Source organism: Lethenteron reissneri, chromosome 41, assembly GCF_015708825.2.
Source record: "Lethenteron reissneri isolate LAM-NWPU_2019-01 chromosome 41, ASM1570882v1, whole genome shotgun sequence".
Lineage (NCBI taxonomy): Eukaryota > Metazoa > Chordata > Hyperoartia > Petromyzontiformes > Petromyzontidae > Lethenteron > Lethenteron reissneri.
Genome location: NC_083819.1, coordinates 12570546 through 12584236, shown reverse-complemented (window position 1 = coordinate 12584236; position 13691 = coordinate 12570546). Strand labels below are relative to the sequence as shown.

The window sequence follows — 13691 nt, the reverse complement described above, 5'->3', positions numbered from 1 at the left end:
ATTGCTGTATCAAGTAAGAGAAATTCCAAGAAAACCGTCCTTGTATATATACTGGTTGAGGGTGGGAGGAGCCAAGGCAGGCCCCTGGATATTATTATTGTGAGGTTGGTGCGGCTGAAGCACGCTGCTAGGAATGAGCCTTTGTTGTATAGACTGGTTGAACTGGGAGGTTCCAAGAGTTTCGATTTAAAGCTTTCGTGACTGCAGGGATTCATCTTCTTGGTTCTTTCGGTAAAGTCACGTAGAAGGAAAATAATAAAAATAAAACTAAATAAAATAATTCTTCTTTCAGACTCTGCCTTCTCGACAGACCTGTTCTCCACCTGATGATGGCTGCTTGCGTTGTGGCCGAAACGCCGTGAGAATTATTTTATTATGTTTTATTTTTATTATTTTATTATTTTCCTTCTACGTGACTTTACCGAAAGAACCAAGAAGAAGTTCCAAGAGTTGTTAAGGTGTGGCTGATGTAAATGTGTAGCGGTTTCAGCCGCACCAACCTTTACATAACAAAGGCTCAGTCCCATTTACAGCAGCCGCACCTTTACAGCAGCCGCACCTTAACAACTCTTGGAACCTCCCAGTTCAACCCTGTCTACACAACAAAGGCTCATTCCTAGCAGCGTGCTTCAGCCGCACCAACCTCACAATAATAATATCCAGGGCCTACCTTGGCTCCTCCCACCCTCAACCAGTATATATACAAGGACGGTTTTCTTGGAATTTCTCTTACTTGATACAGCAATCGTGCTGTGACGGTTCCACCTGAAGACAAGCTTATATGTGTGTGCGTGATGTGTGTGTGAGTCCATGTGTGTGAGTCCGTGTGTGTGTGGGTGTGTGTCGATGTGTGAGTGGGTGTGTGTGTGAAAGTCGATGGGTGTGAGTCGATGATGTATGTGTGTGTGTCGATGTGTGTGTGAGAGTCCATGTTTGTGTGTGTTTAAGTCCATGTGTGTGTTTAAGTTGATGTGTGTGTGTCGGTGATGTAGCGGTAAGCGCGCTGCACCACGAACCCGGCGACCCGAGTTCGATTCCCGCTCACGGCCAACACCGGTGACAATTATCTGAACCCGTCCTGTGCCGCCTCCCCTACGTCGAATCAGCTTCAAATGAGAACCTGCTGCGATGTGTCGTAAATGTCGCCAGCGGGGACTACCACATTTTTTTTGTTTGTTACACTGTTGTATTCTCCTAAACACGGTAAATGTATACACAAATACTTTATCCATACATTACATTTTTCTGTATTTGTGTATGTATATGTTATGTTTTTAAGTGGAGTTTTTAAATATAGTTTTCGCCCTGGCAACGCCGGGTACTTCCCACTAGTATACAATTATAGAGATATCATCTTGTCTTGTCATCCATTATTTGCTGGGCTTTCGATAAATATTTCTCCACCACCCCTGTTCTCAGTACAATAAAGCATTGCTTCCTGCATCATTTAAAAAGGGTTGTTTACATGAGATGTTGCTTTAAATAGTTTTTGCCAGTTATGTTTAGCAACAGACTCTCTCAATCAACCACACACACCCTTCACTGCACTTGATGTGTGTCGTACAGAAGATATGCTCTCCCTGAGTCAATTACTGGGCTGTGGGGGGCTAGGGGAAGCTACGGGCAGGGTTGGGCTCTCCGTTAAGATGCAACCGCAGTGCAACACTCGCCTGGAGACTGCCCAGAACTGCACGTTTTGTTCCATTCAGATGTAGGTTAGCATACCTCGCTGCACCCTTGATATTTGCCACTTGAAGCCACCAGTACTTTTAATTACAAGTTTACTCGCTCACTGAACCCAACCCTTTACCCTCCCGGGTAATCCAAATGCACGTTCTCTGTCCCTGGATGTCATCATCTCGCAGTGTGGCCCTGCAGGAGATACACTTGAAATGAATGAGTGAACACAAATGTATAGACGTGTGTATTTCATCCGAATAAGGTCCTTTGCCTGCGTCATTAGCAATGTTTTTTCCTGAGTTTAAACAGCAATGTTAATTATTATGGTGGCATTTAGTTATTTTCAGCCTCCACTTTGCACTTAGACATTCTAACAGTGCTTCAAACCTTGAGTGTCAAAAGCATTGCAGTCTTACAAATAAAGCAAGGTAATTAACATCTCTACACATAATTTTTGATGACCTTGCAGATTTTTTTTCCTTTTTCATTTATTTTCACTTATTCAGTAGCCCACGTCTTTATTTACGGTTCTTAGTGAACAGCTGCAGTTTTCATAGAAACCTGCCAGTGGCTGGAAATACTTTGACCATGTCAAGGTTGAAGCATAGCAAAAATGGTCACAAGTGTAAGAAGGCAGGAAGGAATTTGTTGGAGTAAATGGGAAAACTGAAGTCTCTCAAAGCTTGAGAGTAATAATCAACTTTCTAAATTGCAGGCCCTGATGGGTCTTCTACTGCCTGATTGTGTGAAAATATGAGTACTTTGTTTTGGGTAATGTAACTGTTATGCATAATTCTGGCTTAAGGGGCTTTTTGAGTTGATTTGAAGCTTTCATGACTGCAGGAATCTATACTCTGTGATTTTTTTTCGGTAAAGTCACGTAGATAGAAAATTAATAGATCACGACGTTTCGATCGCAACACAAGCGACTGTCTTTAGGTGAGAGAGAAAGCTACTGAAACAAGGTTTTATATAGGCCTAAGATGGGTGCAGCCTTAGGGTCAGAGGGCGGGGCTAGAGATAGTCTCCCTGAAGGCTGTGGAAGTGGCTATTGTATTGTGAGAAATTAGCATGTCAATGCATGAGCTTAGTATGTCGCAGCATCGGTGACTTGCCTAGTATGTCGCAGCATCGATGACTGAGCGAGAAGGACATCCAGCCCGTCAATACAAAGACATCCAACCTAATAATGCAACTCAGAGTCAGCTAAAATCGCAGAAAGGATGGAAACATCACAGCAGGTTAAGACTTTACCTGGTTAATCACGTCCTTTCAATGATTGCTCAATTTGTACCCATCTTCTCGGAAGTTGTGTCTGTGTTTATATATCTGGATGGCTTCATGAACAAATCTCTGATGATAGCCAGTGGGTTTGCAGAGTACCTTCGTCTTGGAAAAATCTATTTCGTGTGTGCCCACAGCGTTAAAACTGATCAGCAACGGCAGAGGTATTGGTCCTACTGTGCTTCAGACCTGCCTTGTGTTCGCGAACACGATCCGAGACATGTCGTTTCGTTTCCCCAATGTAACTGCTGCCGCAGCCACAACTTAGTTTGGAGATACCAGGATATTGCATGTCAAGGAATTACATTCTTTACCGATGGCATCAAACCACGGATTTCGTGTACTGTGTTGAAACGAACCTGGATATTGCGTTTGTTGTACGTGCTCCAGCTCACTGGCTAGGTGGGCTGGATGGTGGTGGGAGTCAGGCTTTAGATAGGCATCCGTGTAGGTGGCTTTCCTGTAGACAGAATGTTCCATCGAGCCATCAGGTCTCTTCTCGATCAGAACATTCAGGAATGGTAACTTGCCATCCTTTTTCACTTACATGGTGAATTTGATGGCTGGGTGTATGGAATTGATGTGGTTGAAGAATTGATTTAGTGCTGGCTGGCCATGTGGCCAGATGACGAACGTGTCATCTACGTATCTCTTCCACAAGGAAGGACGTAGGGTGGATTTCTGGATGGCATCTGTCTCAAATTTCTCCATGAAAACATTCGCTACCACTGGCGATAAGGGAGAACCCATTGGGGTACCCTCTTGTTTGTGAATGTACCTACCATTCCAGGTGTAGTTAGTATTGGTAAGGCAGTGCTTCACCAAAGTTGGCAATGGTGTCAGGCACAGGTACCTTGGTGAACAGACAGACTACATCGAAACTGAGAAGCAAATCATCTGGAGACAGTGAGATGTCTTTGATTAGAGAAACCAAGTGAGCTGAGTTAAGTCCAGCTGACGTGATCTTGCCAGTGAATGGAAGCAGGGTCTCAGACAGAAATCGTGCCAGTTTGTTGGTGGGTGAGTTAATGGTGGAGACGATGGGATGGAGCGGTGTACCTTCTTTATGGATTTTTTTAGAGTGTTGGCACGGTCAGCCAAGTGACCGTTTTCACTTTCCAATTAGTTAACGTGTGTGTATTTTACCCATTGAGTCCCTGCTGTTACCACGTGGGATATTTTGAGGGGTGGTGGTGGAGGGGCTATCACGTAGTTCTAATGCCTGTATACATTTTTTTTTAAGTTAAACAATTATAGCAAACTTTGAAATAATGGGACCAGTAGAAAATAATTTTAAACAATTTGGACAATAGACAAATGTGGCACTTGTCCATGATTTATGATCACTCGTACTCTCAAGTGTACGCATATAAACATGCTTCACGTTTGCACTACAGTTTGGTACTTAACACGCGCACTAGCTGTCTAATCGACTGGTAGTTGCGTGGGATTTGTCACCGCTCACATTGATCCCCCTTTGTCTGACAGGTGCTGCCTTACTGGGGAAATCCTCATGACAGGAAGGTGATCCGCAAGTTCTGGAGCCAGGTAGGGGTGCACCCTCCGTTCAAGCTCTGCATTGTGCTGTTGCTTGCTTTGATCCCGTTGAGGACGTGTGAAGGGGGAACAATTGCCCGTAGTGTCAACCTTGATAATCATAAACTCACTCTAATCTCTGCATGACGTATTTGGTAAAATTCAACTAAAAACTATTGAGATTATATAGCTTTTTTTTCAAAAGCGACCTGGCCACAAATTATCGCTCATCAAAATAGCATAAATGTTTGGAAATGTATAGCAGCCAAATACTTTAAATGCACGTTGATTCTAAATGTGGAAGGAAAAACCAGAGAACTTGGAGAAAAATCTACGCGACCACAGGGAGGACACGCAATGTCTAGATCGAACTCACTTCCTCCTATATACTGGGCGAGGTAGTTAACATCTCGCCACCTTGGTGCCACTGCAGAAGCTGTCAGCAAATGGCAGAGCAATTTCCTGAGGGATCTTTCTGATGGATTGGGGGCTTGGTTGATGTTTGAGTTTCACGCTGGGTTTGGTGTGGATGTTGCTGATCGTTTTATCGACAAGACCCGCGTCAGGCCGACCCTTTATCGCGTTCCTCTGTCGAAATGTTAGTGAGTGACTCGACGGCACGGCTGGACAAATAGTCCGACGCCACGATTGGCGGCGGTGTTGGCGAGCCGCTGGGAGGCGGGGACGGAGACGGAGCAACGGTGTTGCGGGGAATCGCGCCGTTGTTGTTACCTTGTCAAAATTGGCCCATGTTCACTGAATTGAATGAACATAGCCAATTGTAAGTCACAAAGTATTATTAAAGATGATGTTCTTATAATAATATCAGACATAAGTTATAACATCAATAAATTAAGATTCTTGACACTTGATCCCATTAGTGGTGTCATACAGGATATCAGAAGTGATGTTGTACAACTGCTTGTTAAATTCAGCTTTTTAAAAACTCGTATCATTGGGTTCATGAGGTGAAAGAAGTATCCCAATTAGGCTCAGTAAGCCAATCAGGACCTTTCGCTGCCTGGGAATGTTGGCAGCATACTCTAAAGTTTTTTCGGTAAAGTCACGTAGGTAAAAAAAAATAAATAATCAGGTTTCAGAATAAATAATGAAATTAATAGAAATAAGGTGCAGTAAATCTAGCTGTGACGGTCCCACCTGATGGCGGAGACTTGTGTTGCCTCCGAAAAATCGTGATTTATTATTTAATTTATATTATTATTTTTATTATTACATTTTATGATAGATGTTTATTATTTATTTATTTTTCCCTACGTGCCTTTACCGAAAAAACCTAAGAGTATGAATCATTGCAGTCACGAAAGCTTCAAATCTAGAATGTTGGCAGCGCTTTTCTAGAGTGCCCGGTCTTTTGTTAATTGGATGTTAGAGACCCGTGAATTACTTCACTGGAGTAGGCCATGATCTTTGGGCGTTTTGGCCCAAATATATATAATTGTAATTAAATTTCAGAAAAATGTTAATTAAAAATATTCCCCATCATATCTATCATAGTCCATGTCTCCTTTGTTACTAGAAATCTCACGATTCTTCAAGCATTTCAAAACAGAACACAATCTACACAAACATGTTTGATTTTGTACTTGGTTAAATGAGGAACATTGACTGTGCAGCCAATGATCATTGTCAACATCCAATACCCACTTTTGTTAATGTGGGTATTCGATGTCTTTATACCCATCCCTATGAAGACATTGTGTGGCTACAGTTTCCATGACTGCGGCCACTGTGTGTGCATGTGCGCGCGTGCCGCCCTGCAGAAAACCCTGTTCACCCAGGACGCACCGTTCCACGTGGTGATTACCAGCTACCAGCTGGTGGTGCAGGACGTCAAGTACTTCCAACGCGTTAAGTGGCAGTACATGGTACTGGATGAGGCACAGGCCCTCAAGAGCAGCACAAGGTCAGCGTAGCACACACACATCTCCTCTGTGCACTACATACACACATTTCTCCTCGCCTGTATAAGTTGTTATTATTAAGGCAGCATGTTCCAAACCTTGCGTAGTTGTGGTAATGTCAACAGCATACAGCTGTGAATTACAGTGGTGGTTGTCTTGTGTGCGTGTCATGCTGGCAGTGTGCGGTGGAAGATCCTGCTGCAGTTCCAGTGCCGGAACCGGCTGCTGTTGACTGGCACGCCAATCCAGAACACCATGGCGGAGGTGAGCTCTGCTTCCTGTTACCTGTAGGGAATTAAAATAATTGTAAAATCGGCACACCAGAGGTGGCTTCTTTCAGAATGCCGGACAACTATTTTAATCAGAAATTTGTGCAGTTTGTGTGGTGGTTTGTGAACGTGCGTAGTTACTGCGTTGGCACCTGCCTTGCTACACTGCCACTCTGGGTTTGTTTGCTGCCACGTGGGTGCTGCCTGCATCCCGCGCTTACACGTGTGTGTGTGTTTGCGTGTGTGCCTGCCTGCGTGTTGCGATGGCCAGCTCTGGGCCCTGCTGCACTTCATCATGCCCACACTGTTTGACTCTCACGAGGAGTTTAACGAGTGGTTTTCCAAGGACATCGAGAGCCACGCCGAGAACAAGTCTGTAATCGACGAGAGTGAGTTCCGCTCCCCAACTCCACCGTCTTCCCCTTTCACTACACCCTCCCTTTCCACCATCTTTTCCCTCGTCTCTCTCTCTCCCTCTCTCTTCAACACCTCCCAGACCACACGTGACAATGCAAAACCTAAAACAAATACCTTGTTTGATTTTATAATTTTATAAGGCTGTATCCAAATAGTGAAAATATGTCCAGATTCCATCCAGATCTGGGTTGTATGCAGATATTTGAAACATCCGTGTTTTCAGGCCACATTGTTTATGTGATATGTGCTGTGACTGTGACACGGTTGATCCTCGGTTTGCTACGGTGAGGAAATGGCTGTGTTGGCTCTGTACTACCCATGACGCACTTTTGAGGTGAACGCTGCCCTAATAGTGGAACGTATGCCAGCGAGCGTTGTGTACCAATTGAAAGGTCAAGGAAGTTGCTTTTCCAGTGACATCGCAGATGTTCAAAATCGTACAGATTATAATGTATTTATATTATAAGCAGAATTTTTTGGAGTCTGTCCCAAAATAGTTAACGTGTGTTTTTGCCCTCGCCTCCCTCAGACCAATTGTCACGGCTGCACATGATCCTCAAGCCATTCATGCTGCGGCGCATCAAGAAGGACGTGGAGAATGAGCTCTCCGATAAGGTGTGCGCCCGCGGGACCGCCTGTATGCACTGCACCGGCATACACGGCACTCACCGTGTGTGTACGGTGCACGTCCTGCATGCGCGCTGCACACTGCGCAAGGAACAGAGTAGTTTGCGTCCTGCTGTGGTCAGCACAGTGTTCATTACACATGGCACCGTTGGCCGGGTGGTCAGCACGTGTGACTGACACAGTTTACAGGAATGCTTTTCCTCTTTGGTTCTTTCGGTGAAGTCACGTAGAAAATCCATTGCAACACAAGGTAAGAATATAAAACATAGTGAACTTAGAAACACAATGCAACACAACAGAGAGCCGGACAACACAACACACAACACTCTCCACCTGGCTGACCACGCTCCCCCAAAGAATGACAAAAAGAAAGACAGCGCCACTGTGTGGAGGCTTTAAATGTAGAGAGAGGGGGAGAGGTTGGGGCAGAGAGAGAGGGGGGCGGGCAGAGGACAATGAGAGAGTTGTGTGGAATTCCGGAGCACAGTGGCCAGAGGCAGACCACACTCCTCCAAAGAATAGTTGTGTGGAATTCTGGACCATAGTGGCCGGAGGAGAGACAATGTACTACAAACAAGCAGCATGGCAATATTTAGAGTAAGAAAATCGAAAGTTTGAGAAAGCAGAATTTAGTAAAATTAGGAAGTGTAATGTAATGCCACAGAGTCGGTTAACACACAACGCATAGCCTGGTTGATGACATTCTTCCAAAGATTGCTAAATAGAAGTTAAGTCTTGATTTGAAGCTTTCGTGACTGCAGGAATCCATACTTTTTGGTTCTTTCGGTAAAGTCACGTAGGTATAAAATAAAATAAATCACGAAGTTTTGATCGCAACACAAGCGGTCGTCCTCAGGTGGAAAAAATAGAATCCAGCAGTGGAACTGCTGAACCAGCGAGAGAGCAGTTACAACAAGGTTATATATGTGGCGATGGGCAAGCAAGCGGGGTCTGAGCTGGAAAGGAATTACATCCACGGATGCAAGCACGTTAGTTGTGTTAATGGGGGAGATTAGGGAGAGAGGGGTTAGGGAGGGAGATTAGCATGAATGAGCTTCCGTCGCCGCATACGAGTATCATGCCCGCATATGCGCACAACAGCAGTATTAATGAGAGATTAGCACCATGAGAGTGCAATCCAAAGGGCATGTGAGCATGAGAGCGCAATCCAAAGGACATGTGAGCATGAGAGTGCAATCCAAAGGATATGTGAGAGATCTAAGAGAGAGGCATACCGAAAGAGAGACAGAGAGAGTCGTAAATAACAGCTGACATAGGCCTGTAGGATGGAAACATCACAGTCAGTTAAGACTTTACCTGGTTAATAACATCCTTCCAATGATTGCTCAGTTTGTACCCATCTTCACGCTACCATGGGGAGAACCTGCAAACTTCAAATATACAGGCATCACAGTCGGGATCGAATCCACGGCCTGCATACATGGCGAGGTAGCGGCGACCACGGAAGACGCATTTGGAACCAAGGCAGCAGAAATCATTTAGCCTTACCTGAAACCATCACGCAGCTTTCTAACTTGGACATAATAGAGCTTTAAGTTGCTCTTCACTAAACCATGCACAAGAAGTGGATATTTACATGACGTCATGAATATAATCCTTGCTGCCACCCATTAATGATGCTGCGTGGTTGTGAAAAGTGCACTGCAATGCTATGTAGTGGGCACGAACAAGTCTGTGGCATTGGGTGACTTGGGGCTTCTGTATTGCCTACATTTTTGCAATAACATGTCCTATGTGTGCTTTTACATTGCAGATCGAGGTGCTGGTCTACTGCCATTTGAATTCGAGGCAACGGCTCTTATACCAGGGCCTCAAAAACAAGATCTCCATTGAGGATCTGCTGCAGTCGTCCATGGGCACCCAGCTCGCCCACACCACCACAAGCAGCCTCATGAACCTAGTCATGCAGTTCCGCAAGGCATGGCTCTCACACACGCACAATCGCACGCGCACACACGTGCACGGACACACCAACGAACATGGCGTGCTCACGGCAGCCTCTTAATTGGGGGGTGGTGGGGCGGCTGTGGAGGTGGTACTTGTTCTCACCGACCGTCCCTGATTGTAACCTTGAGATAAAAAGATATTCCTGCATATTTACAGTTTTGGATGTTTTTTATCTGAGGCATGGGATAGAACAAGATCATTTATGGCTATATAGTGCGGAGTTTATGGTGATGAAGAGGGATTTATGGTTGCCAGCAACATTTTCCATCAGGGAAGAGTATAAAATTACATTTTCTTTGTGTAGGGGTGGGGTATTACAAATCTGCATGTAATGTCCGATGGCATTTAATGGTTGAGGCGGAATAAAATTGCCTCTTAGACTTTTAACGAGTTAGGAATGCTTTCAAAATACGACATTCGTTGAGCTTGCTATCAACATTGCAGGCTGTTATGTCGTGCCCGTTCCTGTGGTTGCATGGGTGGGAAGGTGCATGCATGCGTGTGCATACCGCGGGCGGGTGGGTGGGCATACCGTGGGCGTGGAGCCGTGGGTACATGTGTGTGTCTGCTGCCTGCTCTTTGTGCAGGTGTGCAACCACCCGGACCTTTTTGAGCGCCAGGAGACTCGCTCGCCCTTTTTCTTTCCGACGGAGGTGTACCCTGTGCCCAAGCTAGTGTACCGCGAGTGCCTCCCTGCCTCCTGCAATCTCTACAAGCGCAAGTGAGTTTGCGCTGTCTGCGCACGGCTGGTTTGCCGACAGGCTCCTGTGGCTGCTGCGGGGCGGCGTTTGGTTGGTTCTCGTGGCTGGTGCGGGGTGGTGTTTGGTTGGTTCTCTGGTTCTCGTGGCTGGTGCGGGGTGGTATTTGGTTGGTTCTCTGATTGCCGTGGCTGGTGCGGGGTGGTGTTTGGTTGGTTCTCTGGTTCTCGTGGCTGGTGCGGGGTGGTGTTTCGCTTGGTTCTCTGGTTCTCGTGGCTGGTGCGGGGTGGTGTTTGGTTGGTTCTCTGGTTGCCGTGGCTGGTGCGGGGTGATATTTGGTTGGTTCTCTGATTGCCGTAGCTGGTGCGGGGTGGTGTTTGGTTGGTTCTCTGGTTCTCGTGGCTGGTGCGGGGTGGTGTTTGGTTGGTTCTCTGGTTCTCGTGGCTGGTGCGGGGTGGTGTTTCGCTTGGTTCTCTGGTTCTCGTGGCTGGTGCGGGGTGGTGTTTGGTTGGTTCTCTGGTTGCCGTGGCTGGTGCGGGGTGATATTTGGTTGGTTCTCTGATTGCCGTAGCTGGTGCGGGGTGGTGTTTGGTTGGTTCTCTGGTTCTCGTGGCTGGTGCGGGGTGGTGTTTGGTTGGTTCTCTGGTTGCCGTGGCTGGTGCGGGGTGATATTTGGTTGGTTCTCTGATTGCCGTAGCTGGTGCGGGGTGGTGTTTGGTTGGTTCTCTGGTTGCCGTGGCTGGTGCGGGGTGGTGTTTGGTTGGTTCTCTGGTTCTCGTGGCTGGTGCGGGGTGGTGTTTGGTTGGTTCTCTGGTTGCCGTGGCTGGTGCGGGGTGGTGTTTGGTTGGTTCTCTGGTTGCCGGGGCTGGTGCGGGGTGGTGTTTGGTTGGTTCTCTGGTTGCCGTGGCTGGTGCGGGGTGGTGTTTGGTTGGTTCTCTGGTTGCCGTGGCTGGTGCGGGGTGGTGTTTGGTTGGTTCTCTGGTTGCCGTGGCTGGTGCGGGGTGGTGTTTGGTTGGTTCTCTGATTGCCGTGGCTGGTGCGGGGTGGTGTTTGGTTGGTTCTCTGGTTGCCGTGGCTGGTGCGGGGTGGTGTTTGGTTGGTTCTCTGATTGCCGTAGCTGGTGCGGGGTGGTGTTTGGTTGGTTCTCTGATTGCCGTAGCTGGTGCGGGGTGGTGTTTGGTTGGTTCTCTGATTGCCGTGGCTGGTGCGGGGTGGTGTTTGGTTGGTTCTCTGATTGCCGTAGCTGGTGCGGGGTGGTGTTTGGTTGGTTCTCTGATTGCCGTGGCTGGTGCGGGGTGGTGTTTGGTTGGTTCTCTGGTTCTCGTGGCTGGTGCGGGGTGGTGTTTCGCTTGGTTCTCTGGTTCTCGTGGCTGGTGCGGGGTGGTGTTTGGTTGGTTCTTTGGTTGCCGTGGCTGGTGCGGGGTGATATTTGGTTGGTTCTCTGATTGCCGTAGCTGGTGCGGGGTGGTGTTTGTTTGGTTCTCTGGTTCTCGTGGCTGGTGCGGGGTGGTGTTTGGTTGGTTCTCTGGTTCTCGTGGCTGGTGCGGGGTGGTGTTTGGTTGGTTCTCTGGTTGCCGTGGCTGGTGCGGGGTGATATTTGGTTGGTTCTCTGATTGCCGTAGCTGGTGCGGGGTGGTGTTTGGTTGGTTCTCTGGTTGCCGTGGCTGGTGCGGGGTGGTGTTTGGTTGGTTCTCTGGTTCTCGTGGCTGGTGCGGGGTGGTGTTTGGTTGGTTCTCTGGTTGCCATGGCTGGTGCGGGGTGGTGTTTGGTTGGTTCTCTGGTTGCCGGGGCTGGTGCGGGGTGGTGTTTGGTTGGTTCTCTGGTTGCCGTGGCTGGTGCGGGGTGGTGTTTGGTTGGTTCTCTGATTGCCGTGGCTGGTGCGGGGTGGTGTTTGGTTGGTTCTCTGGTTGCCGTGGCTGGTGCGGGGTGGTGTTTGGTTGGTTCTCTGATTGCCGTAGCTGGTGCGGGGTGGTGTTTGGTTGGTTCTCTGATTGCCGTAGCTGGTGCGGGGTGGTGTTTGGTTGGTTCTCTGATTGCCGTGGCTGGTGCGGGGTGGTGTTTGGTTGGTTCTCTGATTGCCGTAGCTGGTGCGGGGTGGTGTTTGGTTGGTTCTCTGATTGCCGTGGCTGGTGCGGGGTGGTGTTTGGTTGGTTCTCTGGTTGCCGTGGCTGGTGCGGGGTGGTGTTTGGTTGGTTCTCTGGTTGTCGTGGCTGGTGCGGGGTGGTGTTTGGTTGGTTCTCTGGTTGCCGTGGCTGGTGCTGGGTGGTGTTTGTTTGGTTCTCTGGTTGCCGTGGCTGGTGCGGGGTGGTGTTTGGTTGGTTCTCTGGTTGCCGTGGCTGGTGCGGGGTGGTGTTTGGTTGGTTCTCTGGTTGCCGTGGCTGGTGCGGGGTGGTGTTTGGTTGGTTCTCTGGTTCTCGTGGCTGGTGCGGGGCGGTGTTTGGTTGGTTCTCTGGTTCTCGTGGCTGGTGCGGGGGGTGGTGTTTGGTTGGTTCTCTGGTTGCCGGGGCTGGTGCGGGGTGGTGTTTGGTTGGTTCTCTGGTTGCCGGGACCCGGTGGCTCGGCGGTGGAGCGAGCGACTAGCACGTCGGAAGGTTACGAGTTCAATCCCATCTAGAGGTTAACTGAGCTCAATGAGAACCACTTTGTGGGAAAGTCACCGGTGGTTGTCCTTTTGATGGATTTGGCCTGCCATTAGAATGTGGATATGCCACCACTGGCTTAGGGCTTTCAGGAGAGACGACCGCTGTCTCGATGCTCATCTGAGCATAAATCGCTTGTGTCCTTGACCAGTTGCTGGGTTATTGCCTGATTGTTTTGTGATTTTTAGTTGTTCGTTTCATTCTATACGCTGTAATCACCTCCTGCTGATTGGCGTTGCGCTAACGACGTAAACTTGACTCCACCTGGTACGTCCGGTATATCAGAGTCGTAACCCCAGGTGTTAATTTAAAAGACCAGTCGGCCATAAAAGCTGAGATTTTACTTTCTTCTTTGTTATGAAAAAAACGTGTTTATATTTCATGAATCTGTCATTCATTATGTATTATTATTCTTAGGAAAAGGTCACGTAAATATGAATTGTAAATGCTGTGGGTATGCTCTCCAACACCGGTGTGCTGAACTAGTAACTAATTGGCACGTTTTGTTTCCATGACAAACCTTACTAATTGGCGGGTGATGGTGGTTTAACGAGACATTTATATCTATGGGACATTTTTGCCAGTATCAAAAGGTGCTAAGATGTTCAAGCACCAAATAGATTTCTTTCTGCAAGATATCAAGTCTGCATT

At 47.7% G+C, this 13691-nt stretch overlaps 1 protein-coding gene across 2 annotated transcripts in view; it reads left to right on the top strand.

The window, feature by feature from the left end:
* The window catches only part of INO80 (INO80 complex ATPase subunit), a 98512-nt gene that overhangs the window by 36309 nt on the left and 48512 nt on the right, over window positions 1-13691 (top strand). For both annotated transcript variants that reach the window (XM_061568707.1, XM_061568708.1), the window contains exons 16-22: window positions 4453-4512; window positions 6282-6424; window positions 6602-6686; window positions 6963-7080; window positions 7638-7723; window positions 9510-9674; window positions 10291-10424. In XM_061568707.1, coding sequence (XP_061424691.1) covers window positions 4453-4512; window positions 6282-6424; window positions 6602-6686; window positions 6963-7080; window positions 7638-7723; window positions 9510-9674; window positions 10291-10424 — 791 coding nt within the window. The remainder of the gene's footprint in view (window positions 1-4452; window positions 4513-6281; window positions 6425-6601; window positions 6687-6962; window positions 7081-7637; window positions 7724-9509; window positions 9675-10290; window positions 10425-13691) is intronic.